This window comes from Natrix helvetica (genome assembly GCF_964273705.1).
Source record: "Natrix helvetica genome assembly, chromosome: 4".
NCBI classification, from domain to species: Eukaryota; Metazoa; Chordata; class Lepidosauria; order Squamata; family Natricidae; genus Natrix; species Natrix helvetica.
The window spans coordinates 51,644,859-51,663,688 of record NC_138550.1 but is presented as its reverse complement, the minus strand read 5'-3'; the positions used below and the strand labels follow the sequence as shown (position 1 = coordinate 51,663,688).

Below are 18,830 nucleotides of genomic sequence, written 5' to 3'. Positions count from 1 at the left end.
TGCTAGAAAATGTTATTTGCTTTGGTAATTTAAGTAAAGTTTCTGGATATATTACCAATACCTCATTGCTGTTTCTACTTCAGAAATAGCAAAGTTCTGTGCTTATATTACTCAGGGATAGATACAATGGCTATGTACTGTATCTGACCTTGGCTAAAATTAAGCCTTTTGCCAGCTTTACATTAAAAATACTTTAGTACTTTTATAGTATTATGTGGATAAATAGTTCAGTTTGCTATGAAATTTTTTTGTATAGCAAGTTGCTTGAACATGATGTTCTCTGGAACACGGGCCAGATGTTTTAGGGCTTAATTCTGTCTTGAACCAAGAGGTGGAACTCAATTATCTTGCAATTGGTCAAGATTCTACTGAACAGCAGGTAATACATTTGCAAAGAACTCCATAGTTCACAAGTGTATCCATGAATCTAAACTTAAAAATTACTTCCAAATCTACACTATGCAAATTGGGAAAATGATATGGAAAAATAGGATGGCAGTGGGGATACTGAATTTTGATTGATTGAAGATGGATTTCTAACATATTATGGGCTTTCCTGCATCAGGAGTCCCTGTGCTCAATCTTTCAAACCCCTGATCATGTCATACGTGACTACTGCAAGGTGCTCTACATGGGGCTACCCCTGAAGAGCAGTTAAAAACTGCAACTGATGCAGAGTGGGGCAGCACGGGTAGCTTCTGGGGGCCCTAGAATTGCCCATGCAGTTCGTGAGCTGCACTGGCTGATAGTTTGCTTTTGGATGCAATTTAAGGTGCCAATATATTACCTATAAAGTTCTGCATGACATGGGTCCAGGTTACCTGAAGAATCATCTCATCCCAATGAGAAAGGCCCATTCCATCTGTGCCAGCAATGCTGTGGATTCTATCATTCAAGGAATTTCAGCTGGCAGTGTCCAGAAGAGCTTCCTCTGTCATGGCTCCTGCTCTTTAGAATAACTTGCCCACCTGGGGGGAGACCTCTCTCATGCTCCTGACCTGGGCCTGAAAACCTGGTTCTGCCAGTTGGGTTGGGGGCTGTTATGCTGGAGGTGCTCCATGGACTAATAACAGATCTCATTTCACCCCTTCCACTTTGTTCCCTCCCTCTCTTTCCATCTTTGTCAGTCTTGTCTATCCATCCATCCACTCACCCTACCTAATTGCAACTATTTACAATTAAAATACTTTTTTCGTTTGTGTAATTTTTCACTTAAAAAAAACTTTGCTCAATGTATTTTTATCCCTGCATTGGGTTTTGGGGGGGGGCGGGGGGGAGCTTTGTGTGTTTCTGCCATGTTAAAATATTAAATGAATACAAAGGTATCCTAAATAAACCTTGGCATATACCAATAAATGTTTTGCTTGCATGTTTTTTTTTAAATCTATAGACAATCATGATTTTTCCACTTGAAGAACGCCTTTCGAGTTTTGTCATAAAAAAAGAGCATAAATTCTGTTGTTACCACAACATACTGCAAACGCAGTGAACAACCATCTTCAGCAGCGTAAAACGTAATTGGTACCGATTGGTGTACAAGCGTAATCACTCAGAAATGGGGGTGGTGGTGGAAGGATAAGTAGTTACCAAAACCAAGAGCTGACATAAAACCATCATGTTAAAAGTGGCAATTTAGAATAGTTAAGAAAGCATCCACCAAGTATAAAAGCAACAAAAATATTTCCGTCGGACTTCTTTCAGCAAGCTCAGTAACCTGCTCATCAACCACCATTCCCTCGCGCGCGTTCTTATCCCCGCCCCCACCCTCCGGCATGAACCACGTGCAATACTTTTTGTATCCTTCCCTGAGATGAAGGCGGAGCACTAAAGGGGAGGAGCCTCCGGACTTTGGCGTCCCTTCCGCCATTACCTTTACTTCCTTTTAACCCGGAAACAGCCTTTCCACCCTTCCTGTCCGTGGGACCACCTATAACCCCTGCCCTCTGTTTTCCCTTCCCTTTTTTTTTAAGTTTCTGACGGCGTTGCAGGCGCTATCATGGGAGGCAAGAACAAGCAGCGAACTAAGGGCAACGTAAGGGTAAGTGAGTTGATGCCGCCGGGAGGGGATTTGGTATTTCTCGAGAGGGGCCAGGTAGGGTTGCTTTTCTAGGGCTTTCGAACACGGAGGGCAGCGCCTTTGCCTAACTTTTGGCTAAATAAAAGATCAGCTTATTCCGCACCAAAAGGGACGCTGTATCTAGACCCTAGTTTCAAAGGTGTTGCTTTAATTGTCGCTGGCCAGAGGGAAGCATTGGTTAGTGACTTCTCTAACAAGACTTAGCGGGACCCGCCTTGCAATCTTATTTCCCTGTATGGCGAATCTCTCCTTTTAAGAAATACGAATTGCTAAGTGTGCCTGAACTTCCAAGAGGGGAAAAGAACCAGTAATATTTCGGCTTCTAAAAAGTACATGGCTCGGAACCGTTTGAACTGTCAAAAAAAATGAATTCAGATAACAAATTATTCCCATATGCCATGGCATATGGGGTTGGCTTTCTTGGTTGTGGTCAGTATCATATGCACATTTTAAATTCTTGGTTGTGGTCAGTGTCATATCCACATTTTTAATTCTTGGTTGTGGGTGTCATATGCACATTTTTACTTCTTGGTTGTGGATGGTGTCATATGCACATTTTTAATGCTGTAATCATTTATACCCCTTTCTGTTTTAAATAGGGTTACATCCTTGAAGTTAGTGAATCTTGCTGTGTCTGGAGTGCCTTGTGTGAAAATAGTTAAAACATTTAGTAGCTACTGTATCTTCTCAAAACTTGATGCACTCTTTCTGCTTTCATGTTTTCAATGGCAGATACTGTGAATACGTGGGGCCGTTGCTTGTTTGTTTTCTGTTAAATCACATCCTAAATATTTAAGAATGAACGCTTTGTAGCATTCTGAAAGCCCTGAGAGATTTAAATTGTGATAGGAATCTTAACTTTGCTCTACAGTAACATTTGTTCAGATATGTTTTTGGGAATTCATTCTAAAGACAGAACTCAGGTTAAAAGTGATGAAATAGGGGGAAAGTGATGGATGAAAATAGGAAGAAGAAATGATGTTAGGAATTAGAATATCAATTTATAGTGTAGTTAACCAATGAGAAGTTCATTCAGAAAACCATCCAATTCTGATACCTAGTTAACTTTTTAAATATAGCACTTTCTTTGGGAATCAGTTCCACTCATCTATATTTGTAATTGCCTTCAGAAATAGAGGTGTTGACAGTATGGGAAAATTTGGTGACAACATATTAGTAATAGTTCAACTGTGAAATTGTCACTAGATGTTATTACCTTATATTTTGTCAATGAATAATGAGCTTTCTTAAAAATTAATCTGCTGTAACTTAATTTACAAATTGTCCAATTACTAAAGATGATTAGGGGACTGGAGACTAAAACATATGAAGAACGGTTTCAGGAACTGGGTATGTTTAGCTTAAGAGAAAGAAGGACTAGGCATGATAGCAGTGTTCCAATATCTCAGGGGTTGCCACAAAGAAGAGGCAGTCAAACTATTCTCCAAGGCACCTGAGGGTAGAACAAGAAGCAATGGGTGGAAACTAATCAAGGAGAGAAGCAACTTAGAACTGAGGAGAAATTTCCTGACAGTTAGAACAATGAATCGGTGGAACAGCTTGCCTCCAGAAGTTGTGAATGCCCCAACACTGGAAGTCTTTAAGAAGATGTTGGATAGCTATTTGTTTGAAATGGTATAGGGTTTCCTGCCTAGGCAGGGGGTTGGACTAGAAGACCTCCAAGGTCCCTTCCAACTCTACTATTGTATTGTATTATTGTATTACTATTACTATTTTACTTTATTATAACTTTATTGTAAATTAATAATTTTAAAATGTTTTATAAACTTTAGCTTGTTTTTTGGGGGGGAAGGGGGGGAGATAAAACAGTATTATTTGCTTTAACAATGTAAGGAATCAAGAAGCAAACCATAAAGTTAACAATTTGATATGTATGCCATCTTGAGTTTATTTATATCCCATCTTTATTATTTTTATAATTAAAATACAAATTACAGTTTCGGATATAACAATGATTTCCAAGGAAGTTTGTTTAGGATTTTACAATTCTCAAACAGCAGTTTTTATTTTTCTCTCTTTCAAATATAGCCTTCTAGCAGTGGAAGAACAGCTGAACTTCTAGCTAAAGAACAAGGAACTGTTCCTGGATTTGTTGGCTTTGGTACCTCTTCAAGTGACCTGGGATATGTTCCTGCAATTCAGGGAGCTGAAGAAATAGATAGCCTTATTGATGCTGATTTTCGTATGGTGCTAAGAAAACTTTCCAAAAGAGATGTCACAACCAAGTTAAAAGTATGCTGCTGCTATTATAGTTAGAGGATCATTATATATTTATGAGGATTAGTAATTGCTGTAACATTTTTGATATTTTGTTTGTTTCTTCCTAACATTTTCCTGCAAGTGCATGGATCTCTCTTTTCATATCAGTTGAGTGTTGATCCATTGGTTGCATCATGAATTGACCGACTGGCTTGTCACCCGAGTCTGATATGGACTGAGAGAGAGTGACTGGCCCAAAATCACCCAGCCAACTTTTAAGGCTAAGACAGGACTAGAATTCACAGTCTCCTGGTTTTTAGACTGGTGCTTATTCACTAGATCAAACTGGCTCTCAGCTATAATATTTTTGATCTTATAATTTATTTGTAATTTTTATTTTTTTTAAAAAATAATTTTATAATATGTAAAAATAAAATATCAAAAAATAAAAGCAGAAAAATAACACAAGCATACACTGCATATAAAAGTCATTCAGCCAAGTAACACACTCGCACGGAGTATCATTGTTCTGCTCTTTTATTATATCAATAGAAAGCAGTTGAAAAACAAAGTGAATATTTAGCAATATTTCAAGGTTTAAGTAATCCTTTTTGTTCTTTCCCATGTTAATCTATAATTACTCATTTATCACTTACAGTCCCAGATTCTAGAAATAAAATTCAGTATTGCAATATATTTTTACACCATCAATTTTTGTCATACCATTTTAATAAACGTATGGATATTATATCATGACAATGGGGCAAGGAACTTCCTGTTAGAATTTAACTAACTTAAAAAGTTATAAAATTATTGTATAAATTCAGTAAATGTTGATATAGAAAATGCAGTGTGTGTGTTATATGTATTAAATCAACATAATTGACATATATCAATATATAGCACAATTATAATATTTATATAGCTGCACATTTCACAGTAGTAACTGAACAAGGTTCACATTAGTAATCTTGTGCAGAATAAGAAATTGTGCTTGGGAACGGTGAGTTGGAGCCTGAAGATTATTGTATTATATGAAAGTGGCTGAGATGCCAGGTTTTTCTTTCTTTAATTTTAAAACTGCAAAGAGATGTGCTTCTTAAAATTGGTGGCCATAGAAGTGTAGTGAACTGATAGATTAAAAAAATCAATACTGTATACTTGTATACACAGTATCAATTGGTAAACAGGATTTTTTTTTAATAATCACCATAACAGAAAGCATATAATAGTGGTTAATCATCAGCTGTAAAAAAAAACCTTAATTATTTTCTATTTTAGGCTATGCAAGAATTTGGGGTAATGTGCAAAGAAAGAGAGACGGAGATTGTTAAAGGAGTTCTACCTTACTGGCCTAGAATTTATTGTAAAATTTCTCTTGTAAGTACTGAAATTTATATTTATATGGAAGCACTTGAACCAAGCCTGTTTTTAATCAGCTGCCATAGTGGTCAGAGATGAATGCAGAGTTCTGTTGTACCTCTTGGAAGGTTGATTTTTTCTGCAGATAAAGCAGTGATAGTGTGATAGCCATACAGAAAACTGGGCATTAATGTTATGCATATTTTTAGCTGTAAGATATGACTCAGTAAAATTTGCTTTAGAGAAATAGGTAATCTAAAATTGTTCATGTGTATAGTGAAATTATATAATTATTTTTGTACTTGCCAATGTTTATGGTAGGATCATGATCGCCGAGTCCGGGAAGCAACACAGCAAGCTTTTGAACAGCTTATTCTGAAAGTCAGAAAACATTTAGCTCCCCATTTAAAAAACATTATGGGATATTGGCTTATAGCTCAGTGTGATGTTTACTCTCCAGCAGCATCAGCAGCAAAAGAGGCATTTGAAAAGGCCTTTCCACCAAGCAAACAATCTGAAGCCTTAATGTTTTGTAAAGATGAAATTTTAAATGTAAGTTTTCAAGTTTGTATGTTTTTAAATTTTTGTTAAATATATAATTAAACATCAACAGAAAAGGATACACTGTGACTACCTAAGGGAGTCCAGCAAAACATTTTTTTGCTTTTATACTTGCTAGATGTTTTCGTAGTTATCAATTGTCCAGTCATTGCCATTTTTTAAATTGATGATGCTTTGTTGAGTTTGAGTTGGCCTTATGACCTGGGACTCCCAGGATGAGTCCACACAGTTTTCCTGTCAATAATTTTGCCATTACCTTCTTCCTACTGCTGAGATTGGCTTAAAGGCTATCCAGGTGGTTTCATGCCTGAGGCAAGACTACCACTCACGGTCTCCCAGTTTGTTGCATGATGCTGTAGACTACTACTTTAAATATTATTTAAATCATAATAAATACATAATGATAAATGTATCTCCTTAATTAACTTTTTCTGAGACCACAATAATGTCACTTAAGACATATTACAATTCACATATACAGTTAAAACAATTCTTTCTGAAATTATTTTAAATGTATTATATGATGTGAAACTGAAATTTAGAAATATTTTATCTTCTTTATGTATGTTCCATATATGTGTGTGTATGTTACATATTTCCCAACCTGTTCATTTATTTGGCTTCTTTGTCTGGGTGGAGTGCGTTAGACATTAGATAATATTTATAAGCAGAATAAATATGCAAAGTTCCACTTATTTGGATTCATACCACAATAAATTTAAATGAAAGAAATGTACATTTGGCATTGTAATACTGCATTATTGTACTTTTTATTTTATTTTTTTACTTTTTATCTATAAATTGAGTATTTTTCCATTTAAGGATATCTGACTATTTTTATCCAGGTACTACAAGATAATCTTTTGAAAGAAACTCCTGATACACTAAGTGATCCACAGTATGTACAGTATATTTTTATTTCTTTGGAAAAATAAATTTCGTTTAAGTACTTAAAAAATATTCTTGAAATAAAGGAAATGAAAGATGTTCAAGGTCTATCATGTCAGGTGACATAAAATATTCTCCCAGTTAAGTTTTCTTTTTGGAGACATTATCCAGTAGTTTTAATAGATGGAAGAGGTTTCTATGCAGAGAAATGTCTTCTGGCCATTGGTACTGCTGGTCAGAGCTTAAGTCCCTCTTCAAAATGAAGGTTGTTGCCTTTACACATTAAGGAGAACTGTGTTCTTTCTGCACAGCAAAAAAACCTTGTTAACAAGAAGGTTGACTCACCCATATTTTGATTTCTTGGAACGTGCAGATTTTCTAAATGTGTTAATAAGAAATGATTTGTATTAGGGTGGTATGGAACGCCAATCGCCACTGACGTGCACTCAATTCTGTGACTTTCAAGGGGAATTTAAACCTGACAAAATGGAGATTTTGGAAGTTTCCTATTATTTGCAGTAATCATAAAGCTGTGTAGTTGATGCATACAATTAAGACTCTGGTTCTCAAGATGTATTTAAAGGAATTTAAAATAAAATATGAAAAAATATAGTGAAAATTGAATTTGTAAACCATGTTCTTGTGTTTTTTATTCAGAGCAGTTCCAGAAGAAGAAAGAGAAACCAAGTTTCATCGAATTATAACCTCTTCTTTATTATCTTTAAAGAAATTGCTTTGTATGATTCCTGATAATGAGATTAAATCATTGGAAGAGAGACTTAAGACACTTCTCTCTCAAAACAAATTTTGGAAATATGGGAAACATAACATAGCACAGGTATCTTTACCTTTTTGCTTTCCGCAAAAAAATATTCTGAAATATAACAAAGATAAAATTAAGAATGTTTATTGTAGGCATGAAGACTCTTTTTTGTTTTAAACACAAACATATGTTTCATATTTATTGGATTTAGCTGAAAAAAGTTCAAAAAACTCATTAAAATAACATCTAGCATTATTACGATTTTTGAACTGGCAATATTGTTTAAAATCCTTTAACAATGGTGAAAAAGATTGAATTCCAATTTCCTAATGACTTAAGTAGTATCTTATATCCCAACATCTCAAATATTAGTCCTGGATAAGAATTATGTGAAGAAGGTTTGAAGTATTAGTTCAAATGAAAGTGCAACTATTACAATTATTAACATAGTTTCTTATTTTTCTACTGTATGTTATTTTGTATTTTAAAATGCAACCTTTATTTTAAATAAATCATGAAAATTGAGGGAGGCAGTCCTTCTGCAGTAAGACTGCAGATTTGGTTCTTAAGGTAGTTGCTAAGTTAGAATTTATTTTATTATTTATTTATTTATTTTATTAATCATTTTTATATGCCGCACCCTCTCCACCAAGGGAATTACTTAATTACAAGTGCTCTTATGACTTTACTTCAGCTTTCCTTTGGTTTACAATGTCACAAGATATAATGGTATGTAGGAATGACCTTGGGAAGCAGGGCAAAGGGAACAATCAGATAAAAGGCAATTTAGCCAGCAGCAGGAATATAGGCAGGGTAAGCAGCTCATAAGAAACTCTTCCTAGTTTCTTTGGCTATAAAGGATGTGGGAGAGGTGTCAACTTGTCAGACTTGCAAGATTTTGTTAATGTAACTTCAGAGTAAAGTAGAATTAGTTCATCTAGCTATATCTCCTGTCTGGGCTACTTTGCAGACTGATGAAAAGATCCCAAACAATTGGGTAAGCCCAAACAATAAGTTTCTGGAACTCAAAAATAAGGAAGAAACTGAGCAAAAGGGCAGATTGTATAGCTCCACCACCACAACCACCCCACTCCTTGGAATGTTCACTTGGTGCTGCAATAATTAAGAGCCCTCTCTGTGGGCACGTGCACCATTGCCAGCTGCTCTTCTGGTTTCCGGAGTGCACATGCACGCTGGCCAGCTCGTCTTTGTGGGTGCCAGAAAGCTGGAAAACTGCCTGAAAATTGCTCAAAAAACGCCCCAAGAACAGTCCATTTTCTGGGCTGTTTTGTGGGCCATTTTTGGCCCAAAATGGCCTAACAACAGCCTGAAAATGGCCCAAAAAACAGTCTGAAAACAGCCCGAAAAATGCCTCAAAAATAGGCATGCGTGCACCGGCCAACTGGTCTTTGGATTTCTGGCGCTCTGGCGCACGCATGAATGTGCGTTCCAGTTTGGGCACTCGATGCCAAAAAGGTTCGCTATCACTGAATTAGGGTCTTATGGCTTTTAGAAAATTGGTCATAGAATCAGGATTGGTAGTTGGTTTTCCATAATAATTTTAAGTGATTGTATGGTATAGAGATAATGGGGACACGGTAGCTCAGTGGCTAAGATGCTGAGCTTGTTGATCAGAAAGTCAGCAGTTCGGTGGTTCGAATCCCTAGCACCGTGTAACAGAGTGAGCTCCCACTACTTATCCCAACTTCTGCCAACCCAGCAGTTTGAAAGCACATAAAAAATGCAAATAGAAAAATAGGGACCATTTTGGTGGGAAAGTAACAGCGCTCCATATGCCTTCAGCATTGAGTTATGCCAGCCACATGACCATGGAGATGTCTTTGGACAGAGCTGGCTCTTCAGCTAAGAAACGGAGATGAAAACCGTCCCTAGAGCCGGAAACAACTAGCACGCATGTGCGGGGGAACCTTTACCTTTATGGTATAGATATAGTACAGGTAGTCTTCTCTTAACAATCACGATTGGGGACTAGCAACTCTGTCACTAAGCAAGCAATTGCTAAGTGAAACGTGACCACAATGGACGTATGACATTACTTCCCATTCAGTCATTATGCAAGTCACTGTGGGTTATTAATGAGACAGCACGTGACTGCGAATTGTGATTGTATTGCTGCCTTCTCAATTGACTTCGTTGGAAGTTGGTTGTGAAGCACACAAAAGGATGCTGCAACAGACATAAAAGCCCCACTGGTTGTGAACTACCGGAATGTCAGTTATGTGGTCATGAGGATAATGCAAGGACTGATCATAAAGTTTTTCAGCATTGCCATAACCTTGAATGGTTGCTTAACAGGACAGTCATTAAGTCAGGTCTACTTGTATTGTAATTATATCAAAAATATTCAGGTTTCCTTGTTTCTATTTTAGGTTCGTTCGGCTTTCTTTGAGGTAATTACTACTTTTTGTCAGCGTATTCCTGAGTCCATGAATGAAGAAGCACCAAAACTTTGTCCGGCTGTTCTTCTTAGCATTGATGATAGTGATGCTATTGTATGCCTTGCTCTTTGGGAAGCTGTACTTCATGTCCTTACTACTATTGAGGTAATCTGGAAGCCATTATGTCCTTAAGTCATTATACATTGAAACCATTACTTAATTCATAGGCACCTTTCAGATTATATACCTTTTTAAAATCATTTTTAAAAAAAATCCAAACTATTAAAATACCAACTTCAAAAAAAAGAACAAAACAAAATTTGACAAAACTACACAAAATAGTACATAAAAAGAAAAAAAAGCCACATACACATAAATTGTCCCCCCCGAATTGAATACTGATAAATATACTTCAAAGATAATAACTCTTCCCCCCTTGAGAAGCAGGCACCCCACAATTTATAAATTTCTACCACACGGTTTATCCAACCCAATTAGTTTGGAGTCTATCGGCTATCTAGATTCATAGTTGACAGGTAAAACCAATAGCTAAATTAAACTTCAAAACCCTCTGTTAACAGTCTATTTATTGTATTTCACTTGCAGAAAGTCCACAATAGCTTCTGGTCTACCATGAGTCATCACAATCATTGCTTCTGATCTGTTCAGGATCAAATATCCTCGATTGGTTATTAATAATAAGGCTTATCCTTAAGATAACAGTTGGATTTTATTCCCTAAAGTCATAAAGTCTCTTGTATATATTTCTATAGCATTTGTGGTACATCACCAGTCATTTCTATCAACTTTGAATCTTTAAAATCCATATCTTTCTTGGGAGTTCTCTAACCAACTTCTAAGTCAACCTCATCTTTCAGGTCTGCCAGTAGCAAATTACATTTCAATACGTCTAGTTGTAAACCTTTTAGTACTGTTACTTGCATGTGGTTATCATCTTCGAGTTGATTTAAAATTGTTACTTTATCAAACTTTTTATCCAAATTTTCAAGTTGAACTTCTAAGTTAGAAAGTATTCACTGAGAATTGCTACCTTCAAGGTCCTCTTTTCAGGTAGGTTCACAGTTGACCAAGGGTCATCTCGAGTCATTCTTAGTAGCTCTCGTTCAATTCTGGGAAAGAGTCATCTGAAAAAAAAATATTGAGACTGCTGAATGAATAACCATACCTCAATTTGATTATGTTTTTATCTAATACAGCCAACATACATTGACTTTTCACTGATCATTTAGCAGATTTAAATGGGTAGACATAATCTTTTCAGATCAACATTTTACAATTTTTCCCTTATGAATCAGTATAAATGTTTTATTTTTATTTAGTTTATTTTATTATAAAAATTAGTTATGGATACCTTAATGTCTCTGTCTTCAGATACTTTATTTAATATGAAGACAAGGAAGCAGGACACTTAATTTTCAGTGTCAAGAAACTATGTATTCTTTAATTTATTGCTTCACATTTATTATTCTGCAGGATTGTTGGAGCCATGTGAATGGAAAAAAAGGAGTTCTACCAAAATTATGGACAGTACTTCGAGAAGGAGGAAGAGGACTTGCTACTGTTATATATCCCAATATCTTGCCATTTATTAGCAAGGTGCCTCATAACGTTGCAGATCCAAAGTTGAATTATTCAACAACATTCTTCACTTCTATAATTAAAGGGTATGATAATTAGCTCATGCTTTTTAAATCAAATAATGGTTATGTGTTTAAAGTTTTTTTTAAAGTTTAAGTGTGTATGTGTAGGTAGTATTTGTGTTTTATTTGAAGATGAAGAAAATTTGAAAACTTCAAATACTAGGTCTTCTGAGAACTGTAATGAAACCGTTGAAATAATATTTCGATGTTGAAGTTTGTAAACTTTCCTCCATGTAGCATTTTGTGGTTGTTATGTTTTTAAGTTAAGTTTCTGATGCTAATTTATCAGTAGCTGTCACTAAAACACCATATAAATCTAATTATTGATTATAGCATTTAATCCAATGTGAATATGGAAATTAACTTTAATTCATTAGTTAATTCCTGCCTTTACTATATTTACAAATAACTCAAGGAGGAGTTCATTCTGATCCTTGATCTTCTGTTTCCTTAGGCTATTCACCGAAAGAGCGATGGTTTGTCGTTCAGAATCTTCAGCAATCATATCAACTTTTATGGAGTGTTTACAATTTACAGTCCTACAGAATATTGGTGAAGAAGAAGAAGAAGTTAAAATACAAGAAATGCTTATAAATATCCAGGTACGTTAGCATGGCAAAAATAAAATGTTGGATTATCTTTGAAGGTTTTAATCGATTAATACTAGATTGGTGAGTTTACTTTGCACCAAATATTAATGTTTTGAACAGTTTCAGTTGAAATATGCTCTTATGAAAAAGCAAAAATGTTATCTGTTTTTCATAAAATTTGCTTCTGTTTGCTCCTCCTATTAAACTTTTCCCCTTTACACAGCAATGAGGCTTCTATTTCTCTTATTATATTATTGTTGGATAGTTCACAACATCGACCTGGATACAGGTAGTCCTTGACTTAGAACCATTTGTTTAGTGATCGTTTGAAGTTACAATGGCACTGAAAAAAGTGACTTATGACTGTTTTTCCCATGGTCACATGCTTATGACCTTCTGACAAGCAAAGTTGGTGGGAAGCTAGATTCACTTAATAATGTTACTTTCTTAACAAATATAGCAATTCACTTTGGCAAGAAAGGTCATAAAATGAAGCACTTAACAACTTTCTTGCTTAGCAACAGAAATTTGTGGCTCAGATTTAGTCATAAGTCAAGGACTACCTTCACATACCAATTTCCTCTGTCCCACTTCTGCTCATGAGATGAACTTTTTCCATATGGGCTTGTAAAAATAACTAAAAATAAAAGGAATATGCTGCATAGGTTGAAAGAGTTTTCAGAAAAGGTATTAATTCATGTTGAGATTAAAATGCATTTGTTTCTTTTCTTTACAGTTAATTCCTCTCATTGATACAGTAATTAAAGAGCCCAAGTTACAAAATGGATCTTTGTTTTATGAGATAGCAGACATGCTGAATGTTTGGAAAACAAAAGCAGAAATAACTAATGATGATAGAACATCCCTCACTTTTCAGAGAATGTTATCTAACTTTTGGGATGGCCTTTCAAATATATGTGTGGGACATGTTGCTGTAATGGATGCAGATGAGAAATCATTGGCTGCTGTGTCTTCTTTGTTGCAAATTCTTCAGAACCCAGAAAACAAGATGAAAACAAGTAGAAAAAAAGCTGTAAATGTAAGATTTGCAGAAGACAGAAAAGTTGAAATTAACGGCGAACATGAGAATTTTGTTGACATAAGAACTAGCAATGAATCCAGTAATGTTATTCATGAAATTCATGGGAAACATACTTTTCCTCTACAGAACGAATCTTTAGAAGGTTTAGTTTGTAAACTTGCAGAACTAAGTATAGGGTACACCAGCCAACAGACATCTGACCAACACTTAAAGTTCCTCTCTGCTCTACTCAGCACCTTTGCTTCTCATAAAGTTTTCCAGGTGCTTATAGAAGAAAGTGATGATGTTCAGTATGAAAATCCATCTATTCAGTTTCTGCACGAAAAGTTAATTGTTTGGCTGAAAGAAGATTGGAGAAAAGAGACAGACTTCCTGGTTGATATTTTATATAGCATTCTCCATTGCTGCAGCAGTCCCGTAGAGAGGGAAAATATTCTCAATGATTTAACAAAGGTACAGTTTTCTTATTCATTAAATTGATTTCATTCAATTTGTTTTAATGCATTCTGTTAGACTAATTAGTGTTTGGAATAGTAATATTTGTACTTGCACCCTGGTTGCTACGGCCTATCGAGTAACATGCATACATTTCTTAATATTGGGAAGTAGAATTGCATTAGGACAGTTATAAAATACTTTTAATTATCCTTTAAAAGTATCTGTTACTAAATTTGCTTATTTATTCATTTCCTGGTATGTTTATAATCAGTTATAAACTGATTTTAAACAATATTTTAAACATATTATAAAGAGCAATAAACATATCATAAACAATATTTGAAACAATATTATAAAGAGCAACACAAACACAACTGCTGCTTCATACCATCTTGCTAATTAGGGAAGTTGCAAATCAATTAGTATTGAAGTCCTGCTGAAATCAGTTTTATATATCAAACTAAATGCATTTCCTAGGTTTTGGAAGGTCAATTAAGAGAGCCAACATCTGTCTTCTGAGACATACTATTGTGAACATTCAGGTTTTTGTCTATATTTTCACTAGCCATACTTTCTGATGATCAGACAAATAAAGTACTATGCTTAAGGGGAAAGATTAAGTTTTCTTCAAGTACACCCTTTTCTGACTAAAGAGTCCCTAGTGAGGCATACCCAATGAAATCAGATCTCATGCAAATCTAGTCTAGTTTTCATGTTAAAAGAAAACAGATGCTATGCGTGGGCCATATGTATATACATGGTTCTTCAGAAAAGAAGTACTACACAAGACTGTGTTTACAATATTAAGTAGAGCTATGCAGCTGTCTTAATTTGTACAGCAAAGGTGATTGAGAGTGTATGTAGATGAAGGCGTTGCACATGTTAGCACCTCCTTAGATCAAATAATTATTTTTCCGTGATTGTGCGGCTAATTTCAAAGCCAGAAAAAGCAGAGGTTTTTAAAGGAGTGGCTAATAGGTATAACATCCATGGCCATTCATTCCCAGATTTCCTTTGAATCCATATCCCATTCTAATATTACATGATTCTGAGAAATTGTCCAGTTTTATTGTCATGTTTTGATGCTATTTCTTTTTCTTTTCAAGATGGATCTAAAATGGAGTATTCTTCTTCAAATAATCCAAAAGGTACATTCAAACTCCTCTCCCCCAGTTTTCATTTGTGTTAGTCTGGACTCCAGAGATGCACTAAGTTGCTTTGGTATACATGGGCATTTTAGTTGTTCCTTCTAGTTACGGCTCGCTGGGTTCTGTTGGAATGTTCTGTTGGAATGAGTGAGCTCATGTTGCTTGGGAGCAAAACCAGCTGTTTCCCCTCTTTGGCCTGTTTGTGGGTAATTTTTCATTGCATAAATCTTTCTGACTACAAAATATATCTGTCTTATTATATGTTTTGGTTACATATTATATAGGTAGATGATTTGGAAATAAACATCTAAGAAAAATTAGATGAGAACAACCAAGAGTACATTGCTTGATATTTTTTTTCCTGTGGAGCCTGTGAGAATAGTGAAATGCTTTGGAAAGGGAGCAGATTGGTTAAAAAGAAGAAAGTGCAAAGTATTCCCATTTCCCATTAACCTTCAAGACAGACTGAGAGAAGATAGCTGACAGTGACATTGGTTCAATCACTTGCCCTGACCCACCTCATAGGGCTGCTTCTGTGGGGAAAATAGGCTGGAAGGAATATATATCTGTAAACTGCCTTGCTTTACATATAAAGGCAGGGGAAAAATTAATAAGTGAAACAGATACAGCATGACTTTTAGCTGAACAAAAGACATACTTTCTGTGCCAGAGTCTTTCAAATGAATATGGCTCTGCAGAATGTTTGAAGGAGCAATGTGCTGACGTAAGCAAAGACGCTTTTACAGCAGCTTTTTACTGAGTCCTCTGGAAAATCTATGGCAGTTTGCTTTAAAGTGAAACAGTGGTTTGAACAAACATAAGAGGGGAAATTGCCCTTTTAAGAAATTGATTAATTGCCTGTTTTTCAAGATTTCTTTCAAGATGGAATATTTTAAGTATCTTTGATTTAACCAAGTCTTTAAACTGAATATCTAGTATTTTTGATTAGAAATATTTCTCTGCAGGGTGGGGGTGGGGGTGGCAGGCATGTGCACACATGCTATCATCTATCTATCTATCTATCTATCTATCTATCTATCTATCTATCTATCTATCTATCTATCATCTATCTATCATCTATCTATCTATCTATCTATCTATCTATCTATCTATCTATCTATCTATCTATCTATCTATCTATCTCTTACCTTTCATATATAATGCTTTCATGATCTTACTGATCTGATACTTTGAAGAGTACATGTTTTTTGATGTGGATTTTTATAACAAACCAAGAGATTTATTTTGAGATTAAAAGAGTAAACAACTACTTTGAAAAATATTTGTGTACTTTCTAAATCTTAGGCCTGTTCAAGCTCTGAGAAACATTCCTTAAGTTCTGCATGGCTAAAAGGAGATGTATTAGGTGAGAAGCTTGTGACTCTGGCCCATGATCTGTGTAACATCAGCTTGAAGATGACAGTAACTTCAGCCGAATCATTTCATTCAGAACAATGGACTCTCCTAAGCTTGGTGTTATCTCAATTAATTAAAAATGGTAAGTGGTGCAGACTTTTCTAATGAGTAATAGACTTCTAGGAGAATTAGAAGGCTAGCTTGCCATGGCTAGAAACGTTGAGGCAGTGGTGTAGGTGAGTTAAACAGTACAGTATTTATCATGTGTGGTAATAAAAAGCCAGAGTTTGTTCAGGAGACTAAAAATGAGGACTCAGATAGTAGTAGAGCTGGTAGTTTTATGATTATGTAATAAAATGTCACTTTTAATCCACAGAGTCCTTAATTGGTGAAGTTTATGTTAAAAGAATAATTGACAAACTTCAAGCCGCTCTGTCAAAAGCTAAGGATCTTTCAGAAGCTGGAAATACAGAACTATCAGTGTCTTTCATCTGTGACATAGCCTCCAGTTTTTTCACTTCGGTTAAAGGATGTTTATTGATGCCATCCTCTGAAGATTTATTATTCACTATTTTCCAGTTATGTGCACAGACCCAGGATATAACACGTTTATCAGGTACAGTTGCCTAGTATGTATGACCAATTCCATATCGATTTTTTGGGCATATTTCTTACCACCTATTTGTAACTAAAAATTGCAAGTTATTTGATTCCTTATATACATATACATATCTACATTTACATACATACATACATACATACATACATACATACATACATACATTTACTTACATACACATAATATACATTTATATATACACACGTTATATATGTAAGTATACATAAACACATACACATACAGAATCAAATATTACACAAAAGTGATCATGTTTTCAGGTAGAAATATTGAGAAAACAGAATTTTTGCATTTAAGTTTATGTTTGAATGTACATAACAAATTGTTTAAACAGGAACTAGAATTACACCTTTTTCAATTGAGAAATATGCAGTTTCTTAAAAAATACAATCTTGGCAGAAAAATAAACAATTTAATTCTATAAAACAGAATAAGGATGAATCAGGCATGGTACTATTCAGCAAACAGACATAGCAATGTGTTTTTTCATGGTTATGACATCTAATCTGTAATTGAATGCATATTAACTTTTACAAAGTATAAGTTGATAAACCTTTTTATCGTTTATCCATAAAATAGTTTCATTGGAAAATAAGGACATAGCTTTCTTACTTAAGTGATAAAAACATCATTCTGCTCATAAGCTTTCGGTTTTACAGCATGATTAATGTGTATCATTCTGTTTAATAGTTAAAATTTGGATCCATTTTTTCTTCATGTAGATTTCCTTGTAAATAAATTGAAGCATACTTGGAAGTGCGGCATCACTTCACTTGTGCGTCAGCGTAGCATTCTGCATAAGGAGAGCAGCTTTCTACAGAAATCTGCATTCTGGATCAAGAACCAGCTTCAAACATCAGTATTGGACATTAAAAGGTAGCTTTAGAATGCCTTGCATAATTTATTTGCTCAAAGCTAGCCATCACTCAGACTACTAGTGATTTTAAAATATCCTGTAAGTAGGATTTCATATTTCATTCTGAGATCAATATTTATTTTGTTTGAAAGCATGACCACAAAGGGAATTGGACTTCCATCACTAAATGATGCAGTCATTTAACGAATTATCATTTGACCATTCATAGCATGATGGGGTTTCTTTTTGCTATGGTTGTTATACAAATCATTCAGTCGCTAAATGAATCATTGATTTTGCTTGTTGGAAGATGGCTGGGAAGGTTGCAAATGGAGATCTCATGACCCCAGGATGCTGCAATCCTTGTAAACATATATTGGTTGTCAAGTGCCAGAATTATGATCATGTGATTGGGGATGCTGCATTGGTCATAAGTGCAAGGACCGGTCATATGTCAGATTTTTCAGCAGCTTCATAACTTCAGACAAAATGAATGATAGTAAATTGTGAACTTCCTGAACTTCATTTTCCCCATCCCATTTGGTTCTTGTTCCTTTCCCTATAAAGTAAGTTTTATTGAGATTAACAAACTTTACCATTGCAGCTTTTGGTTACTACACTGCCTTGTCTTCCATGGATATTCTGTATGTTCTGTTGTGTGGTTAAAATGTGTAGGCTGCCAAATCATCCAGATTTACCTTCCAAATCATTACAGAAATAATTTTATAATAATTTATTGTATAAGCCTGAGGTTTGTTGAGGCTCCTTATACTAAATGATGGTTTCATGGTTAATCTTAGTCAGATTGCGTCTATATACAGTATGTGTTTTT

The 18,830-nt window shown here is 35.0% G+C and overlaps 1 protein-coding gene across 1 annotated transcript in view; it reads left to right on the top strand.

Moving 5' to 3' along the window:
• Positions 1 to 1,881: 1,881 nt before the first annotated feature.
• LTN1 (listerin E3 ubiquitin protein ligase 1) overlaps positions 1,882 to 18,830 on the top strand; it is a 33,939-nt gene continuing 16,990 nt past the window's right edge. Inside the window, exons 1-14 of the mRNA XM_081950765.1 lie at positions 1,882 to 2,038; positions 4,127 to 4,330; positions 5,579 to 5,677; positions 5,981 to 6,211; positions 7,066 to 7,118; positions 7,766 to 7,946; positions 10,262 to 10,435; positions 11,765 to 11,955; positions 12,386 to 12,533; positions 13,258 to 14,016; positions 15,108 to 15,149; positions 16,455 to 16,647; positions 16,882 to 17,121; positions 17,865 to 18,018. Coding sequence (XP_081806891.1) covers positions 1,997 to 2,038; positions 4,127 to 4,330; positions 5,579 to 5,677; positions 5,981 to 6,211; positions 7,066 to 7,118; positions 7,766 to 7,946; positions 10,262 to 10,435; positions 11,765 to 11,955; positions 12,386 to 12,533; positions 13,258 to 14,016; positions 15,108 to 15,149; positions 16,455 to 16,647; positions 16,882 to 17,121; positions 17,865 to 18,018 — 2,711 coding nt within the window. The 5' untranslated portion in view covers positions 1,882 to 1,996. The remainder of the gene's footprint in view (positions 2,039 to 4,126; positions 4,331 to 5,578; positions 5,678 to 5,980; positions 6,212 to 7,065; positions 7,119 to 7,765; positions 7,947 to 10,261; positions 10,436 to 11,764; positions 11,956 to 12,385; positions 12,534 to 13,257; positions 14,017 to 15,107; positions 15,150 to 16,454; positions 16,648 to 16,881; positions 17,122 to 17,864; positions 18,019 to 18,830) is intronic.